At 32.3% G+C, this 21,347-nt stretch overlaps 2 protein-coding genes across 2 annotated transcripts; one reads left to right on the plus strand and one right to left on the minus strand.

Annotated features, from left to right (window-relative positions):
* The first annotated feature begins 14,753 nt into the window (after positions 1-14,753).
* LOC140180861 (uncharacterized) lies at positions 14,754-15,827 on the plus strand. Its single transcript, XM_072222276.1, has 3 exons — positions 14,754-14,981; positions 15,094-15,163; positions 15,273-15,827. The coding sequence occupies exons 1-3, from the start codon at positions 14,878-14,880 to the stop codon at positions 15,480-15,482; spliced, it is 384 nt and encodes a 127-aa protein (XP_072078377.1). The 5' UTR covers positions 14,754-14,877; the 3' UTR covers positions 15,483-15,827.
* Positions 15,828-16,411: 584 nt separating this feature from the next.
* Positions 16,412-21,275, minus strand: LOC112764120 (protein FAR1-RELATED SEQUENCE 5-like). The gene is made up of 4 exons (XM_025809655.2): positions 20,702-21,275; positions 17,565-19,826; positions 16,768-16,950; positions 16,412-16,687 (listed from the first exon to the last, which is right to left on the minus strand). The coding sequence occupies exons 1-2, from the start codon at positions 20,705-20,707 to the stop codon at positions 18,180-18,182; spliced, it is 1,653 nt and encodes a 550-aa protein (XP_025665440.1). The 5' UTR covers positions 20,708-21,275; the 3' UTR covers positions 16,412-16,687; positions 16,768-16,950; positions 17,565-18,179.
* Between the last annotated feature and the right edge of the window lie 72 nt (positions 21,276-21,347).

Raw genomic sequence — 21,347 nt, forward strand, 5'->3', positions numbered from 1 at the left:
GCGTTGCAAGGGATAGGGCCATCTAAAATTCTCTCATTCCTCAGATACTTCAACCTCAATAGAACAACCCAAGGCTTGTCCTGACAATGAAAAAGTTGTCAAACCAATTTACCAAGTAAAGATATATTAACACACGCAGGATCTCTAACACCCAGTCCACCAAATTTCTTTGGAGTGACCACGGTCCTCCAATTAACAAGAGAAAGACCTCTGCTATTAACTTGACCCTTCCAAAGGAACTGTCTCATCATAAAAGACAATTTATCGCAAACCCAATTTGGGAAAAAAAGATACCTGCATACGATAGACAGGAATGGATGCTGCAACAGAATTGATCAGGCAAAGTCTCCCTACTTTATTTAAAAGCCTTCCTTTCCAATTAGCTAATCTTCCACTCACCTTTTCAATCACCGAATGAAAAGAAGCCCTACTTGTATAGGAATGATTAAGGTTAACTCCAAGATATCGTCTTAAGTCCAAAGCAAAACGTATTGAAGAAACACTAATAAAAATATCTCTTCTACGAGTAGTCACATTTTTTGAACAAAAAGCTTTAGACTTTTCAAGATTTACTTTTATGTCAGATGTCTTACAAAAAATGTTAAGAGAACGCATGACCATTTAAACCTGACTCTTTGTAGCCTGACAGAAAAGTAAGAGATCATTTGCAAGCATCAAATGAGAGAATTTCGGATCACCCCTAGTGACAGAAAATGGTTTCACACACTCTCAACCACCTTATGAAATATATAGTAAACCAGTCTTTTCATACAAAGCACAAATAAGTAAGGAGACATTGGATCATTCTGTCTAAGCCCCTTTATAGGAGCAAAATTATCCAATCTATTCCCATTTCACATAATAGAAAGAGATGATGCACGGACACAATTCATAATCAAATTATCAGTAATGATAGAAAAATCAAAAGCAATGAGAGTACTCTCCAAAAATTTTCAATTCATCTTATCATAAACTTTTTTAAGATTAATTTTAAAAGCAAGAATACATTTTCTTAAATTTTGTGTGCTTCATAAAATTCAAAATTTTTTGGACCACAATAATATTATCAGGAATATCACTACCCAAAATAAAACTTTCTTTTTAAGGACTAAATCACTTTAATTATGTTGTTGCATTGATTCATCAGCATATACATATTTATTTATGAAATTGTATAATTAAAAAGGAAGATGTTTAGCGTATGCATTTCAAGTTGTATAATTAAAAGCCATTTAATTCACATAAGGCTTTTGAAAGTTATTGTATTGGAAAAAGATGACATAGTTTTTTTTTTCTTTTATGGAAACTGACATTGTATTTTTTTTCCCTAAAACAGTACACTAATGTAACGAAAAAATAAAGGTTTAATTATTACGTTAGTTTTTATAGTTTTATCAAATTTTTAGTTAAATTTTTATAATTTTTTTAATTAAATTTTTATATTATTTTTAATTTTATAATTAAATCTCTTTTATGTTAAAAATATTAAAATTAATAGAATATTTATTTTAAAATATATGTGTTCAAAAATCTAATTAAATTTTTAATTATGAATATCTTTAATTTATAAAAAAATATTTAATTAATTATAACATTTTTTATATTAAAAAAAATTTAATTATAAAATTAAAAATAATATAAAAATTTAATTAAAAAAATATAAAATTTAATTATAAATTTAATAAAACTACATTTAAAAACAAAATAATTAAATAAAAAAATAAATAAATAAACAGTACTCTAATATAGTTCCAAAACATATCACCTGTCTATAACTTTCTATTTTTAAGACCAACTTAGTATTTTGGTAATCTTTCAAACGCCAAGTTTAGAGTTTACTCTAAAATAGGTTTTCAACAAATATAGAGTAAAATTCTTCTTAAGTCCCTAACCATTTATGAAATTGACCTAGCGTCTCTTCACCATTAGAAATTAACAACGCAGTCCTTATCCATTCTTTCGGTGTGACCAAAAAGACCCTCTTACCGGTACTTCCAGTTATTTTTTACTAAGAGGTCCTTTCGGTCACATGGAGAGAATGGATAAGGACCGTGTTATTATTTTTTAATGGTGAGGAGACGCCAGATCCTTTTCTAAATGGTTAGGGACCAAGGAGGGATTTTACTTAAAATTCAATTACATATCCATAAATAATAAATTAAACTGTTTTTTTTATTAGTGGAGTTAAATTCATCAACCATAATTTTAATAGTAGGGTTACACGTAGAGACTAAATATTCTTTTTAGATTTTTAGAAGTGATATTTACTTCATCCAAATGTTCGTGATATGACGAATTAATTTTAATTTAATTTTATGTATTTTAATTTTATTTATTTAGTTACTAATTTGAATTTTATGTCAGAGGATTTAGAATTTATTTTATTTAACTTAAGTTGATTGAGTTTTTTCGATTTAATTTTCAAAACAGTGAACAAATTAGATTGAGGTATTTCTTTTTTGTTGCATCGAGAAATTGAATAAAAAGTCAACTGATTCTCTTTGTATTCAATTTTAAGTAAAATTTTTTCCCGATCCCTAACCATCTAGAAAAGGACCTGGCGCCCCCTCACCATTAGAAAATAACAACACAGTTCTTATCCATTCTCTCCGTGTGACTGGAAGGACCCTCTTATCGATTTTTGGGTAAAAAGTAACCGAAAGTACCAGTAAAAAGGTCTTTTTGGTCATACAAAAAAAATAAATAAAGACTGCATTGTTAATTTCTAATGATGAGAGAGTGATAGGTCAATTTCATAAATAGTTAGGAATAAAAAAAAATTTTACTCACAAATATATTGCTAACGAGAATTCTTGTTTTCTTATACTCATTTGTTTTCCTTATTTATTATTATTTTTTAATAGGTTAGCCCTTCCACTAAAACAATTTACGTCGGTTAATAAGTTGAATTTGACTACGAAGATGGTTCACAAGGCAAAATTATTCATCCCATTATTAGTTTATTACATAATAAACAAATTAAATACTTCTACTAAAATATGTTTTTAATTTTTTTTTATTGATAGAGTTTGCAATGGATAAAGTAGGGGTAGAATTTGGATTCTATTTTAATTCTATTCGCGAGTTGTGTATTAAAATTTTATCCTATTTTATTTGCGGATTGAAAATCTTTCAACCCTAATTACCTGTACCTTAAAGTTCTAAATTCTACCATATCCTATTCTACCTGTAGAAATATTAAATTTTTTCAAAACAAATATAAAACTCAACTATTTCAAATTTCATACATATTAATAAAATAAAAAATTAAAAATTAAATTCAAATTAAAATTAAAAACAATAAAATCTTTAAAAAATTTATATGGTTGCTTACTTATTGCAAATTATTACAAAAAGAAGACTGTGAATTTAATTCTCACTTTCTTTATTATATATCTAATTTTTATAAAATAATATGTGCTATATATTAAGTGCGGGTAGAAAAAGATAGGTTACACCCTAAATCCGTATCCTATCCTATGCACAGATATATCCGGATCGATCTCTACTATACTTACAGTGGATCGGGTAGTCTATCCTATTCGAACGAATTGAGTCAAATTAAGTATTCACGGGTAGAATATATATTGACAGTCCTAAATTCATTGACCTGCCTCGTTGAGTGAATTTGTATTTCTTGAGTAGAAAGTATTTCTCATGGAATTAAGAAGAAATCCTTGTTATATATATATATATATATATAAAGAAAACAGATACTTGGAAGTGAGCTGGTACTGCCTTTGTAAGGAACTTAGTTTTTAGAGTAAAAGACATATCGGTCCCTGACCTTTTTAAAATTGGACATTTTCGTCCCTTAAGATTTGAAAATACTTTTAACCCCCTCACCTTGTAAAATCTTGGACAATTGAACCCCTCCGTTGATTTGGGTTGGAAAACGTCACCAGAGAAGGCTGATGTGGCTGGAGGGAGTGTGACCTGTCCGTTTAGGTTGCTGAACTGGATGAGATACTAAAATTCGTAGGACAGATCGATCCCTCACACATAAAACGACGTCGTCCCCTTCCACACTTCGCACATATTTTTGAAAACAAATAAACACCAACAACTAAACACAATTATAGCCTACCCTAACAAACCCTACAACTAAACACATTATAGCCTACCCTAACAAACCCAACAACTAAACAGGGTATATGCTAATTCAATAAACACCAACAAATAAACAGATTATAGGCTATCTCAATAAACACCAACAACTAATCATATTATAGGCTATTTCAATAAACACCAACAACTAAACACATAAAGGAAAGTAAGAGTCTTACCTTTTGCTGGTCGGACATAAAATTCTAACCGAATTGGGAGGCATCACCCAGATCTTCCTAAAGTAGTGTCAGGAACCATTTCTATGACTCTTTGGTCTCAGATCTTGCAACAGCAAATGCCACAACATAGAACTGGTTGTTGGCATGCTGGGTCACTACTGACAGTAACTGGCCTCCATGGTATGTCTTAAGAAAGGCTCCGTCTAGATGGATGAAAGGCCTACATCCATTCTTGAAGCCTTGCTTATAGTCCTCGAAGCAGATATATATCTTGTCAAAGACAGGGAGGGACTGAGGGATAGGCTTCACATCAATTCTTGCTATCGACCCAGAATTACTCTTGAGAATCTCCATCCCATAATCCCTGAGCTTTTCATATTGTTCTTTTTCGTTTTTCACTAGCCTTTCCTTTGCTTCCTTTACTGCTCTATATACCATCTTTGGATGCACAACTAAGTTAAACTCTTCTTTGAGGAAATCAATTGCCTCATCAGTTGTCATATGAGGTTGACTTCCCTTTCTCTTTTCCACCTTCTTACTGATCCAGTGTTGATCAGCAGCATTACTATCCAGATCTCTTGCGCATGTGTGCTCAGACTTGTAAGTCTTAACCTGGAAGCATAGCAGTGTCTTGTTGTAAGATAGATGTGCCAGCCATGGACAGCTTTCACCTCTGCAGGCAACTCTCACCCTTTCCTTGTCATTTTTTATCCACAACAGTTCTCTCCCCTCAGCTATGAACATATCTTTGACAACCTCTTTGAAGCCATCAATGGTTGCAAACTTGGTACCCACCTCAAATCTCCCCTTTCCAAACTCATACTCTTCATTAAAGATTGGAAATTCATGCTTGTCTCCCTTATCCTCTGAGGATACTGGTGTGTGAAGGTCCTCAGATGCATACTCATAAACCGGGTCATCATCATCTGAATCCTTCTCATTCACATAGAGCCCTATTGGAGGCTTGTCATTGGGCTGCACAGATGGGACATCTTCTTCAGCATGCACAGCAGCACCAGTTCTTTGGGGATTGACATTAGGCACACTTCCTTTGGGCTTGGCTGTAGGCCTGTTTCTTTTCGGCTTCGCACTAGGCCTAGTTCCTTTGGGCTTGGCAGCTGGCCTGGTACCTTTGCCATCAGGCACACCTGCAGTCTTTTTTCCAGCACCTCTCTTGTTCCCACTTGACTCTGTCCCTAGCCCTTCCTTGACAGTGACCCTTCTTTTTGGCAGCATTTTCTCCTTTCCTTTCAGAGTTCTTCTTTTCTTCATAACATCATTCTCCTCATCACAGCTAGAAGAGTCGTCATCAGAAATAGTTCCAGTGCCATTCGGAGGAGGTTTATACAGCTCGTCCTCCCCACTACCATTCCCATCCCCTGCTGTTGATGGTGATGAGTGAAGCTCCCACATGATACTGTCCACATCAACTGCATCATCAAATTCTTCCAGCCCCTGTTCGGCAGCAGCATCTTCTTCCACAATCTATGGCTCATCAACAGGGTGATCGAAGTAAATGTAGAACTCGTTGCTAGTTGAATTCCTCATCTTGTTCTCTCGCATTTCATTGATTCCTGCATCCCCTCTCAGAATGTGCAGTCCAGACTCAAGATCATTGCTGGTTGGGTCATATCAATACACTGCCTTGTATGTTGCATAGCCTAGACCCTTAAATAGTGTAACCAAATCCCCAAAATTCACAAAGTCCAAATCCATCTCTGGAAAATTTTCAACCTTCCCACCAATATACTGAAGAGTGCCACTGGGTCTTCTACCAAAATGACCTCCATGGTGAAAAACAGGTACAACATATATATCAACCATCTGCATTATGCACAGATATAGCAATCACACATACCCTAGATCAAGTGCCTGAGAAATTTAAATCAGTTAAATCCTTATAGAATTTTTTCCAGTCTCATCCCCGAAACAGAGCATGCGATCATGACTAACCCCAACCCCATGCATTATATTCTACCAAATAGTTAAACACGAACAAACAGTATATTCCACTAATACCCTTACCTCTGTAGCAGACGGCAGCTTCTTGCCAGACGAAGCATGTCAAACCCTTCGCCACCCGCAACGTCCACTGAGCACACAACACCTTCTCAACGAGTTGAAGACGTTCTTTTTTCAGAGGGAGAAAGAAACTGTTTGTCTTCTGATAGGGTTTTCAGTAATTACAGGTGTGGCTTCTGGGTGTTATGGGAATAACATTATCTGAATAGGAGTAAGGGAAGGGGACAACGTTGTTTTGTGTGTGAGGGATCGATCTGTCCTACGAATTTTAGTATCCCATTCAACTCAGCAACCTAAACGGACAGGTCACACTCCCTCCAGCCACATCAACCTTCTCGGGTGATGTTTTCCAACCTAAATCAACGGAGAAGTTCAATGATTTTACAAAGTGAGGGGGTTAAAAGTATTTTCAAATCTTAAGGGACGAAAATGTCCAATTTTAAAAAGGTCAGAAACCGATATATCTTTTACTCTAATTTTTAAGATTTTCATCCAACTATGATTTCAGAGAACATAATTTCCCTTCCTATTTGTCATTTTTTTCCCTTTCTTTTCTTTTTAGTGATATAATTTTCCTCCCCATTTTCATGGCTTTACCTATATGGCTTTATGATTTTTTATCTTTCGGAAAACATAAATAAGTAATCAGTGTTATCTATCATATTATATTTAGAATTTAATTAGTATATGTTTTAATTAAACAAATTATTATAAAACAATGCATAAAATTTAATTTTAAAATTAATAATAAAAAATTTAATTTAAAACACATATTAATTAAATCTAGTATATTATTCATATATTGTCAACATAAATACGATTGAAAAATCTAAATTATTTTTTAATTATTTTTTAATTATAAATAAAAAATTAAAATTTTATTTTGAATATTTTTTAAAAATAATATATATTTAACATTTTATTCTTTTAAACATTAAAAAAATAAATTAAAACTCTAAATCATTATTCTAATGATTTAACCAAAAAGGAGATCGGATTTGGTTGGAAGATTTTCTTCAATTTAAGGACACATTCACCGAAAAGCCTTAAAGGATATCACACAACAAATGACATGAATTTTAAGGGCAGCAATTTGGTTCCTCAGCAATGGAGAGAGTCCCATCACAATCATTAATGCCAACCACGCGCAATTGCCCTGATTTACCAATATACCCTTTGATCTGCATTATTAACTCTGATCTAAAAACATTACAATGAAAATCTTCCAAAACGATTATACCCCACTACCCTCTAACACGGGCTTGGAAAGAAGAAAAAGTTGAGTGATTGATTGTGAAATTGTTATTAATAAGTGTACTAAAATATTAACAAACTTGAATTGACTTAATAATTAGTTCACTAATTCATTTAAATAAATATCAGGATTTGATTTTCGTCTTGTGCATCTAACAATTTATTAGTCAATAACAAATTCTTAAATAGAATTTCGATCTGTGACGTCTTAATCAGTTGGACTGAAGAATACCATGAAAAATAAAAAAAAATGTACTAAAATATTTATTTTAAAATTATTTAAGATATACAATTTTAGAAAAAAATGTATTTTTTAACAATGTTTTTATGTTAATCCACTTATTAACTACGTTGTGTTTTTTTAAGTCTTCAACTAGCAAATTGGGTTGTTAGAGTAACATTTATCTATTTATTTTTATTGACTCAAGAATCAACCAGGAGTTTGGATATGTTGGTTGATTTCTCACCCATGTACATGCCTATGTGTTTATGACACATTTCTTATTCTTTAGTCTTTTTTATTTTATAATTTTTTTAACCAATGTTTGTAATGATTAGCGTACAGCTGTTTGATGACAAGAATTTCATTAGCTTTGACTAAATTAGGTGGGTGTTAAAGCAGTCTTGGCATTTGCTTTGGCAATTTCCTTTACCCAACTAAATCAACCCAAGTAAATAATGAATAAAAAGAATAAACAAATTACACTGTGCAATTACTAACATAGTTATGAAAATTATCTTTATACAGAGGTAAACATTTATCTAAAGAGTCTCAATGAGCTTATGCTATAAATAAGAGTCAAATTATTTTATAATCTATAAACATGATTCTTTTTCGTTCACTGTATAATTCATTCAAACTCGTGCCTCATATTTCTAACACTTTTAGAGTCTGACACAATGGGGACAGAAAAACCCAACAAAAAGCTAACAAGCACAATATGCAAATTAACGATAAACTAAAGGTGAATTCTATGGTGTAGACAAAAAAATTTTTCTACACATGTATTAATGTGTTGTCCAAGTATATTAATGACAAGTGTCTAGAGTGAGGAAATTTAAAGACAATTTCTGAACCATTTCAGCAAGCTACAGTGTATTGTTCCCTTATGCATGTGCGCAGCTTAGTTTGTAAAGTTGATTGAATTAGATTTGATTAGTGCTAATGTGACATGAGAATGGGCCTTGGTTAAAAATGATTGTTTTTGTTTTTCATAGAATTTTGTAAATTATGGGTTGGGCCAGTTAAGTTTATTTGAGCATTTAGTATTTTTTTACAAGAATAAGGCTTTGTTTATAAATATTATTGATTGGGCATTAATTTTTCGTTTTGGACTATGAGACATATAGGTAATGGATCTTGACTTTAGTCCAAGAAAGAATACAAAAAAAAGACTGACATAAAAAAGAAAAGTTAAAACCAAAAAAAAAAATATAAAGAAACATATTTGACGATAATTTATGAGTAGTTCTTAGTATATGGAGGAAATTATAGGGTACAGATCAAAATTTAAAGATGTGCTTATGTGGCAAAACTCAAATCACACATTCTAAAATCACACTTTTTACTTAAAACCGTAACTCTTTACAAAGAAAAGTGTCACCTTATGGAAAAAAGTAAATTAGAAGATTTAAGAGAAGAAATAATTAAGTTATCAAAATTAATAGATCAAAAATTAATGATTTTAACTAATGTTAATGACACTGAATTCCTAAAATCAATACAAAATGATTTTTCTCAAAATCTTTATTTTACTATAAGTTTTATTGAAAGACTTCAAAAACCTGAAAAAACTTATTTTTCACATGGAATTTTTAAAAAATGTTACCATGGAAATGATTCTCCACATCTTTATCATACTTTTAACCCGCAATTAAATTCTATAGTAGATATGCTTGAAGAAATATAGTATCCATAAAATTTCAAAGAAATAAGGAAAAAGAGAATCCCAAAGAAGAAAAATGTCAAAATATAATTAACATAACAGATTTAAAAGTAAAACCACCATTGAAATTATGAATATTGAAGAAAAATTAGAAGAAGTTACAATACTTTTTAAACAATTAAAAATGGCTCAAGAAAATAATATTATGGAACATAGATTTCAAATAGAAGAAGAATTAGTAAATTCTGAAAATATAGAAAACGAAGAACACATCCTAGATTATTCAGGTGACGAAGAACCAGCAATTCCAATACAAGTAAAAAATGAAGCTGAAACATCTAAGGATAATCAATCTCAATTTAAATGGGAAACAGGTTTCGATAATTATGCTTTTAAAAAAGGATTTATAAATAAAGATTCAAAATATACAAAAATACCGTCAAAATACGTTCCTAAAATCCAGGAAATGGAAGGAGAAAGAATGCTTGACTTAGACTGTAAAAAGAATGAAAAAGAAATTTTCGAAAATTGGTTGAATTCCTTTTTATTAGAAGCCTTTACTAATCCAAAACTTAGTGAATTGTCTGGAAGAGATATTTGGAATTATATAGGGTTTCATACTAAAGGAACTATAAGAGATTATATAACATCAATAGAAAACCAAATAATAGAAGAATTAGCAACAAAACAACAGCTTATGATAAGATATTATATATAATGATGATTTTATACAAAGAATTTTTTGGAAAAAATATTATAGATCATAGACAATAAGTCTATAATAAAGAATATCAAGAAGAAAAAAACCATTTAGCTAATATTCAGATATATGATCTATGTAATGTGGAGTCTTATATATGTGAATATAGAATACATTATTACAAATTAAAAGAAGAAGATAAAAATCATTATCTTAGTATGTATATAACAAAACTTCCATATCCTGCTAATGAATTTATAATGGGAAGATTTATAAGAGAAATAAATAGAGGGACAATTGAAAATAATTTTGGTGGAGCAACCTCTGCAATAAGAGAGGAAATAAAAGAACGTTGTATGCAAGAAGCAACTCAAAAAAGATTTACAAATATAATTAGAATTTGCTGTTAGGATAATGAAGAGATACCCCAAAAATATGGGCTTAATAAAAATTTTCAAAGAAAAAGAAAATACCAATTTAGAAAAAGAAAATACTATCCAAACTGGAGAAAAAAGAGGTATTTTAGGAAAAGAGATAACAATAAAAAGAAAAGATAAAAAGTGACTATTGCCCGAATAAAAAAAAAACTGTAAGTGTTGGTATTGTCAAGAAGAAGGACACTATGCAAATGAATATCCGAAAAAGAAGGATAAAAAGGATCTTACTAAACAAATAGAAATTGCTAAGTCTTGTTTCATGGAATCTTTAGAAGAATCTGATGATAACTTAGACTATATTTTTGAGTATGTCTCAGAAACAGACTCAGAGACTGAGTAATAATGCCACATTTATTACTATAAAAATAACAGAAAAGTTTATAAATGCTTTTATAGATTCTGGAGCAACACAATGCTTTGCTAGTTCAAATATAAAACTTGATTGGAAAAAATTAAAGAAACCTTTAAGAGTTAGAATAGCTGACAAATCAATACATAAAATTGACCAAAAAGCAGAGATGGCTAAAATTTTTATTCAAAATTATAGGTTCATTGTTCCATCTATATATATGTTAGATTCTGGAATGGATTTTATCATAGGAAATAACTTTTTAAAGCTATATCATCCATTCATTCAAGAATTAACATATATAGTTTTAAAAGCTCCACACGATTCTTCAATAAATCAAAAATCAAAACGTATAAAATACCAACTACTACTATAGATAAGATCTTAAAATTTAAAATATTTTCTATATTAGAAACATGTTAAGAAAGCAAGAATAGCAAAACAAGAAATAGAGTTTCTTGGATTAATTCTATCCACTCAAGGAAAGCTAAAACTTCAACCAAATGTTCTAGAAAAGGTAAATTTATTTTCTAATAAAATAGAAGATAGAAAACAATTACAAAGATTTTTAGGGTGTATAAATTATATTTCTGATCAAGGATTTTTAAAGAATATAACAGAATACACTAAAAACTTATTTCCAAAAATAAGTACTAAAAAAGTATGGAAATGGGATGAAAAGGATAGTATGCAAATTCAAAGAATTAAAGAACTATGTGAAAAACTTCCAGAACTTTATATTCCAGAAGAAAATGACTACTTAATAGTAAAAACAGATGCTTCAGACATAACCTGGTCAGGATATCTAAAAGCTAAGAAAGCTATAAAAAGTTTGGAACAAGAAAAAGAATCACTAGATTCTAAATATCTCCCAAAGGAATTACTTTGCAGGTATATTTCAGGGACTTTTACTCCAACAGAACAGAGATATACTACTCATGAAAGGAAAACTCTAGCAGCAATTAAATCTCTTAAGAAATGAAAAATTGATTTACTACCCAAAGAATTTACATTAAGGACAGATTCAAGTTACTTAACAGGTTTTATACGATATAACTTAAAAGTTGATTATAATCATGGACGATTGGTAAGATGGCAATTATTTTTGTTACAATATCCAATAAAAATTGAATATATTAAGGGTGACAAAAATGTTATTGCAGATACATTAACAAGAGAATGGAGTTCGTCTACAACGCATTAGATCAAGAAATTCAAAAATACGAACAAGAACTTGAAAAATGCAAGCATTGTCAGCAAATAAGGACACAGATCCAATCCCTCAAGAAGGCCATCGAAGCAATGAAATCAACACAACAACCAAAACCATCAGAGTTCAGCCAGCTAAGCGTGGTGGACAAATCAGGTGAAGAAAAAATTCCAGAAAATAAAACAATTGCTGAAATTATAAAAAAATCCACCCAAGATAAAAAAATATTATGTAATTTATAATGGCCCCGTGAAAGGAGTATATGATGCCTGGGAAAAAGCAGCACTATTTACACATCAATCAAGGATAATTCATAAAGGAGGATTTTTAACACTGGAAGAAGCAAAGGAATCCTTTAGGGAATATGAAGCTCTTCATCCAGAGCAAACTCTAAAAAGAGCAGATAAAGCTCCAATTCAAACCCAGAGAACAGGGATAATAAAAAATATTCCTACAGTTTTCTAAAATAAATCAAAGAGCATTTGAAGTCCTAAAAATAATCTATGACAAGTTGAAAAGAGAAGTTGAAGAGCTAGAGAAATTAATAGAATCTCTAGAGAATAGTGATAAATCAATGACAGAGTTTGCAAAAATTTTAAAATGAATAATGAAGCATAAAAAGATTGAAATCAATCTCACATCAATTGCTACACTTTAAATTTGAAATCACTACACCGTCTAATGATTTCTATAGATATGTAAATATTAAAAATACGTCTACAATGTTAAAAACTTATATTCTGATAATTTTAAATTCCAAACAATTCAATTAAATAACTTATCTAAAAATAAAGTATTAATATTTTTATTTAATTATTTTTTGTTGTATTTTATATACAACATAACCTACAATAATTTTATATATGTTATTTTAATAATTTATATGATGCATATAATGTTTAAATATGCATCTTTGTTATTATAATATACTAGTGTATGTCCCTGTATACTCTACAGAATAATTAATAAAAATATATAAATTTTTTATTATAGAAGATTAAAATAAAAATGTTTAATTACTCTGTTGGTTCCTATAATTTCGCGAAATTTTTAATTAGGTCTCTATACTTTTTTTCCTTTTAATTGAGTCGTTGCACCAATTTTTTTTAATTGGGTCCCTAAACTTTTTTTTCTTTTATTTAGGTCTCTATACCAATTCTTTTTTTAGTTGGGTCCCTATAAAATTAAATCAATTACTACTAAGAAGGACTTAATTGAAAAAAAAATATTACAGGGACTCAATTAAAAAGAAAAAAAGTATAGGGACCTAATTGAAAATCTCACAAAACTATAAGGATCAACAGAGTAATTAAACAAAATAAAAAATATATATAATTATTATTATAAAGGGTTAAATACAATTTTGGTTCTTAACGTAAAGGTCGAAAATGTATTTCGTCTTCGACTTTTTTCTCATTACAAAATGATCTCGAAGGTTTAACTTAGTTTTAAAATCGTTTTTTTTACGAAATTTTTTATTTTTATTACCAAATTACTCCTAACTAAAAGAATATAAAATAAAAAAAGGAAAAAAAAAAGAAAAACAGGGGTTGGGGATGGGATTCGGGAAAAGTCGCTCGTTGGATGGCGGGGAGTGTTGTTTCTAGGGGAGAGGGGGAAGGGGGAAGGGAACATCCATGCCGTCCCCGCTTGACATGTAAAAAAGTTATTCATAATTAAGATAGTCTCTGAAAGTTTAGACGTAAGTCATTTTCATCCTTAAAATTTAAAAAATTAGTCAAATTAATCGTTATATATATTTTTTAAATTTTTTTGATAATATTAAATTTAAAATATTTTTTCATAGTACTAATTTGAATATTATTTTTAGACCTTAATAAACAATATAAAATAATTAATAGAATTAAATTATTATAAAGTTATTTTGTCATTTATATTTTAAAACTTTACCTTTTTAAATTGTAATTCTTTTATAGTGGAATTTTTTTATTTAAATGAATTTATGAAACTATTGTTGATTATATATTCAAAAATTTAATTTTTTAAATCTGACTAAATAATATAGTATTTTTTTTAAAATTTAAATCTTTTAATTTTTAAAAAGATTTTTCAACAAATTAAAAGATTTAAATTTTAAGATAACTACTATATTAGTTAGTGAGATTTAAAAAATTAAATTTGTGAGTATATAATTAACAATAATTTGATAAATTTGTTTGAATAAAAAAAATTATTATAAAAAATTACAATTTAAAAAATTACCTTTTCCATGCACTGTAATTACTTTCTTTATGGAGTTAATTGTATCAGGTGTATAACATTTTGGTCTAATTATTGCTTTAGCAACTGGCCCTTAACCCAACAACATACTGCAAGGACACATTGGAGTTCATTCGGACTCGTTACACGATTAAGAAAGCTGATAAAATAAAAAAGGCTAGTTGAACTGAGAACTCCATATTGTTATGTACTCTTGTATATGTATTATTCACTAACAAAGGGTCTACAATGTTCCTCCTACCATGTAGATTTACATCCCCCTCAATAAGGATAGGCATTGGTTTCTCATGATCGTTGACCTCGATTCGGGAGACCTTATCTACCTGGACTCTGCAAAGGACCCAGATGATCGGGCGCACAGAGTTCAAATGATGACATACGTTGTACGGTGCAAAATTTTTATCCCTTATGGACTATTCTATTCTTGGCGTGACGTCCAATGTCATTTATTCTCACATTGGGAAGTGGATGTAGGCTTTCTTCTTGGAGACAATGTTGACGGACAAGAGGTTTTATGAAAACCAAGCAAGTATCCCACCGCTGGTGTCGCGGTTCAATCTGAGAGAACCTCTCGTCACACAACAAAAGGACAAGTCGTAAGTTCTATTTGAAACGTAATTTAATTTCATCAACTTCGAAGAATACTTCATGGACACAAACTAATTTGTATTTCAAATTACTTGGGGTCTTCTTTTAACCAAAATGCAGAAAAGATTGCGGAGTCTTTGTAGCCCAATGGATGCAACTTTCCCATCTGTGGGGCACGTATGATATTCAGGTGAGCACTACACATTCATGGGAAAAACTATCAACTATGACACCTTTGAAAGTCAATTTTCATACTTTGTTGTGTGATATGGTCACCAATGGTTTGCTCACTAATCTAGGGTGTCACTGACCTTACCCGGATGAGCCTAGCACTAGACATTTTCTTCTCAAAAGCCAACAAAAAGAAGGACGAAGTGGTGAAACTTGCTATTGATTATTGGGACAAGCATGATCAAAAATCCAGCACAACGAGAACGAAGTCGGCGAAAAAATCTGTCGCCGAAGTTGTTTCACTGGCCACCAGCAGCAGCCAAAGCATGACCATCTAATGTGTAGGGATTGCACGGTCATGTTCCACGCCTAATGATGCTTACGTAGGAGTACTTCTTTTTGGGACAAGTCACATGATGCATTTTGGTTAGATTGGGGGTGTATAATCATTCTAGAAATTGCTACACTTTGTGTTAGTATATATTACTATTGGAATCGGTCTTGATCAGCACAAGATCATGGATTCTGCTGTGTATCTTTTGGGAATTTGTGCGCTTCTCCTGATCATGGGCGTATGGGTCTGAGATTCTTTTGGGTATTTAATTACTAGCTATTTTTGGCACCAAACAACAAGGTTTAACCTTGTAACTTTGCTGTTTCAAATTGTTAAGATTTCACAACGTCCTGCGGATTAAGTAACTTCAACGAAGTGATTATGTTATCTGAAAGTAGCATTAGATTTTTAATTTTTTTAGATATTCAAACTTCACATATAACATGTCCAAAATTAAAAAATTGTTTTTATCATGTTGTTGACAAAACCCAAAATATAATGTGTATAACAGTTTTAATATAACTAGCATACCTTTATTGGAATAAGTAACATTATTTGATTCATTAGTTACTATGAATCTTAATTTTAAAAGGAAAAAGATTCGTGCAATGCACATTTAGAGATTTAGAATTATTTGCAGTAGTCATTAGCATGAAAAGGCAAAAAAAATTTTCTACTGATTAATTGAAATTATTGGATTATATTGTAATTCAGAGAACTTAATCCAGTACTGTAAAGACTAAATTGTATTAACAAAGGTTATTTAATTACATTTGTAGTTGTCACGTTTAGATGTTAACATAACTAAAACACCTTCATAATCAGTCGGTGGATTTGGGTTTTTGTCTTTGTTATTAAAAATAGCATTAGATCATAACTTGACCCTTGGGAAAAAAAATAAAAAACCAATATCTATTGGCTGGTGAATGAAAGTAAAGGCTATAATGATCTCTGCTTGCAGCAAGCAAAATTTTGCCATTGAAAGTCTGACGTAATTACAAAAAAAGCCAAATAATAAAACTCATGTACTTAGCATATTCAACTGCGCTGCACCTAAACAACATTGATGCACAAAAGCCAAAAAGAGTCTTTTAAACACCCACTGACTCCTGAGAAAAACAAACAAAATCACTAACTGAAGCATCACTGGGACTTCTCAATGCCATCTGAGCCTATTGTTGCATTCAGCGATTTCAGGAGATCTAGTACCTGCGAATCCCTTCAACCAATGAATAAATGGAACACGTCCTATCTAATTGATAAATATTATATGCAATCGAGAGGAGTACCTGTTGGTGATAGTCGCAACTGCCTACATCTGCAACAGATGCTAGAATCTCACTTTGTGCAGTTCCGACGATCCTCTCCTGAGTTCCCACGAGTTTTAATTCTGCCAAAACATTTTTTCCATCTCGTGAATACACCGATGCTGACCTCGGAGGCAGACTTGTTTCATGTACCCCCATAAAGTTCTGGAACATCAACCCAAATGATCATTCACCACAGTTTGTTCAGATATGCTGGCTATAAAACAACTTCACACCCCAAAACATTATCTCATAATTTCATTCACTTAGCAGGCAAAAGTGATGCTAATTCTCCCAGCATAAGTAGTTGAGGGAGATATTCCCCACAATCCCATACAAAAAAGTATAATATATGTTTCATCCATACATTAAATCATGTCCCTCGAAGGTTCCTTTAACAAGAAATCAATCAAATGAAATGCTAAGGTGCACTATTGAGATTCCATATTAATAAATATACCCTAAACCTACAATTTTAAATTAGCATTCATGGGATTCTATAGAAAAAAAATACATGCCAGATTGTATATCAAATTATGTCCACAATCCCCACAACCCTATACAAAAACTGAGACATGTTCATCCAAACATTAAATTATGTCACTAGAAGGCCTAATTAAAAAATTATGCTGTAATAAGGAATTAAGAAAATGAAGGGCCAAGATGCAGTATTGAAATTCCATATTGAAAAATATATTCAAACCTGCATTTTTTCTAAAATTACATGAAATTCTGCAAAAAAAAAAAAAAAACCAAATTGTACTTAATAAAGCACGAACCTCGTTGGCCCCTGGTATTTCGACAGATTCTTCATCCTCTTGCAAACCCCATTTGGATCGGTTTGGTACCCTATCAAGACATGTCCGCTTTGTGTGGCCGGTCCTTTTGCAAAACGTACATCTCCTCTTCTTTCCCTTTTTGCCTTTGGACCGTGGAGCACCTTTAGTTCTAACAACAACGGGATCCCGAATGTGCTCGTCCGCATTTGCTTTTCTTCCCTCATTCGGTTGACCAAGTATTGCATGGATGTCAGTACAAATTCCGCGAATTCCCTCCATTGCAGTCTTAAATACAGTTCGATTCTTTGAACCAAGGTATAACATCCACTGTGATGCCGCATGGAGTGCCCCATGCCGCAATAGAAAACCTCTCTCGCTCAACATGTCGTCGGTCTTATCGCCGTACTCTTCAATTGCCTTGGCGTCCCTCCTCCACCGCTTCAGAATTAAACGATTTGGAATATCCTTTAAATGCTCGTGCTTCATGACAAAGAATATGTGTCTGCATGGAAAGCCCTCCTTCTCCCAGAATCGGCACCGACATTCCATTCTAGTCATGGTCCTATCAAATAAGGTAACAATGTTGTGGCCGGGATGACCATACTCTTCCATTGTCTATACCATTGTTGTGGAGACCCTCCTTTTACTCACAAAATTAACCGCTCCAACACCGTCAATCTCTTTCTTAACTAGTACAAAAATAGCTCTCGTGTAAACATCTGCAGCGCACCTCTCAATAGGATCCAGACACGTTGTTAGAACAGGGGTGCTATATATTGAATTGAATTGCGCAACTAGCTCGTTGTTGCGGTATTCTCGGACTACCAACTCCAAATTTTGCACCAATTCCAAAATACTATGTCTTGAGTTCAAAAATCCCTTTATGTGAGAATTTATTCCCTCACACCTAGACGTTGTGCGATATCCAGCACAAAACTTGCCACGAAGGTACGCATTACACCACATGTGCCTTTTTTCGTACATCTGGTTTGCCCAACATTTTTTGTGTAGACCAAATTTCTCAGAAGCTTCTTCCCATTCAAGCTCGAAGTCATCTACCTCCATGTCAGCATAAAGCCATTTACAGAATATCTCACGAAACATCTGCTCGCCTCCATTTGAGGTTACATTCTTCTGTAAGTGCCATGCACACAACCGATGAGTAGCTTCTGGAAACACTTTTTTGACTGCCGCAATCATCGCATCATCGCCATCAGTTACCACAACAGAAGGCTGCTTATTACACATCACCTCCAACAAATTCTCCAACATCCACGTATAACTTTCTATTGTTTCATCTAGCACCAATCCAAATCCGAATATCGTGGTTTGCTTATGATTGTTTGACCCAGAGAATATCACTAACGGGCGCTGGTACTTATTCTTCTTGTATGTCGAGTCAAAGGCGACCACATCCCCAAAATACTGATAGTCTACTCTGCAAGGTCCATCAGCCCAGAACATGTTCGCCAACATTCCATCCTTTGTAACATTATACCTAGCCATTGACATTGGATCCGCCGCTGCCTTTCCCTCTAGATATACAATAGCGGCATTCGAGTCACCATTAACGACCTTGGCCCGCCTCATGTGATCAATGTAGTTGTACGCATCCTTTTTTGTAAAGCCCAACAAAGAGTACCCTCCGGCAACCCCAGCCATGTAACCCAAAATCTTTGATGTCGAAACACCATACCCACGCATGCCATCTATGTTTGCCTTTGCAGCATCCGATATACGACGGAATTTCGGAATCATGTGCACCATCCTTCGAGGTGTCAGTTCATGATTGTGATCCAAGATTACTTTGCGAACCTTCCATGTTGAGTTTTCCCTATCCAGATAAATCGACAGCTTCGCCAAGCAATTAGTCCTTGTTTCAGGACGGTGTCCCCTTTTTCTATCCAACCTGTTCAAGTGTTTCTCATCTCTCAGTCCGGCCCTATTACAAAAAAACCTTCTCCTTATCAAATTTCCTTCTTCATCCTTTCCATAATCACCCTTGCGCACGCCAAATCCATGACATCTGCCAAATTTACTGTAAAAATCATATGCTCTTTCCTCACTTCGAAAGACTTTTCTTATTATATCTTGTTCTGACAACCCGAATACATAAGCATAATCGGATGGATACTCATCCGATACTCCATTCATGCTGTCACCGCCGCATGCATCATCCAATTCCTCATCAGGCCTACACCCCTCCTCCCTTTGGCTTCCTTCCATCGTGTCGCAACCCTTATTTCCTTTTGTGAATTCCATCTGATCAAAATCAATTGCAAGAACATAAAAACCAATTTCAAAGTCTTGGAAATCTGCTATACACTCATGCTGAAATTATTCTTAAGTGAAAACCACACAAACATGCTACTTCACAAATAGAAAAATTCAACTAACCATGCCACAACATTTATTAGCAAACCACTCATTACTCAACAGAACATTATCCATCCCCTTCAACTACACATAATTTTAATTTAATCATTCATATTTTAAAAGCTCCAGATAAAAAAGAAATCATGTTTTGATAGTCTAATTATTTTGTCTAGATTAAAAATATAAATGGTTTAATTATTTAAATATTATATATATTATGACACAACCAATTATGCAAGATACACATACAAACCTCACATACATTAACAATAAAGGAGTTTCCTAATAAATATTTAATTTAATCATTCATACTTTACACGTTCCAAATAAAAAATCAATTAACCTTCCAAAGTCTAATCATTATGTCCAGGTTAGAAACATAAGTGCTTTAATTATTTAAATATATGACACAACCAAATAATATGTGGATACATTCAAATATAGTGTTATTATGTGTAAATCTTCAGACATGGCAACCCATTATTTTGGAATATATAAATAAAACAAATTTTGCAATATACACCTACAAATAACACATGCTTTAACACTAGAGGAAGAGGGGAATGACAAACCCTCTCTTTCGTCATTTTCAAAATAAATTAAAAAACAAAGACACAACTCAAATTAATAGTATGCATCCTTTAAGTTAAACCTTTTAACTTTTTCAAAACTTTATAACTTCAAAATATTTCTTCTTCCACCGATACATAATGGAAATCAATGCACACAAAGAATAAACAGAGTTCACAAGAAACACATACCTCCATTCCTTCGCCGCATACGAGATGGACAGCAGCTGAAAAAACCGGTCTCCCTCTCCCAACCCTCTGCAACGACAATGCCGAAATCCCCCAATTCCACTCCGATCTAGGCGGATGGTGAAGCCACTTGCACCAACATTCAAAACCTGCAACAAAACCCTAAACCAAACCCACATAACATTTCCTTATCCCATAATGTCAAGCTGTTATTTTTTTTAACCAATGTTATCGTGTTTTACTTTTTTTTGGGTTAGGATCCAGGACAACAAACAAGCTCAGACCACAGAAAACCAAATCCCACTATGGCAAAAATGAATCACACTGACAATTAAAAAGCCCAAACACCCCTAGCCCAATATCTTCTAAATTAATTACTCACGCTAAACTAAACTAATTAACATAATTTAGCATAGGTGATCACGTGCCAGTAGCAGAGAGAATGTTCTTTATGTCAGCTGCTTCTGCAATATTTGTCTTCAACCAACTTTTATTTAGACATTTGTCAAAATCTTAAAGTGACAGCAACAACATACATGTGTAGAAAAAATTTTCCTTCTACACCCTAGACTTCACCTAAACTAAACCCCGGCATGATGATTACATAGTAAACAATGTTAGTAATGGAAACCTAACTGCAATTTCTACT

This window comes from Arachis hypogaea, chromosome 17 (assembly GCF_003086295.3).
Source record: "Arachis hypogaea cultivar Tifrunner chromosome 17, arahy.Tifrunner.gnm2.J5K5, whole genome shotgun sequence".
Lineage (NCBI taxonomy): Eukaryota > Viridiplantae > Streptophyta > Magnoliopsida > Fabales > Fabaceae > Arachis > Arachis hypogaea.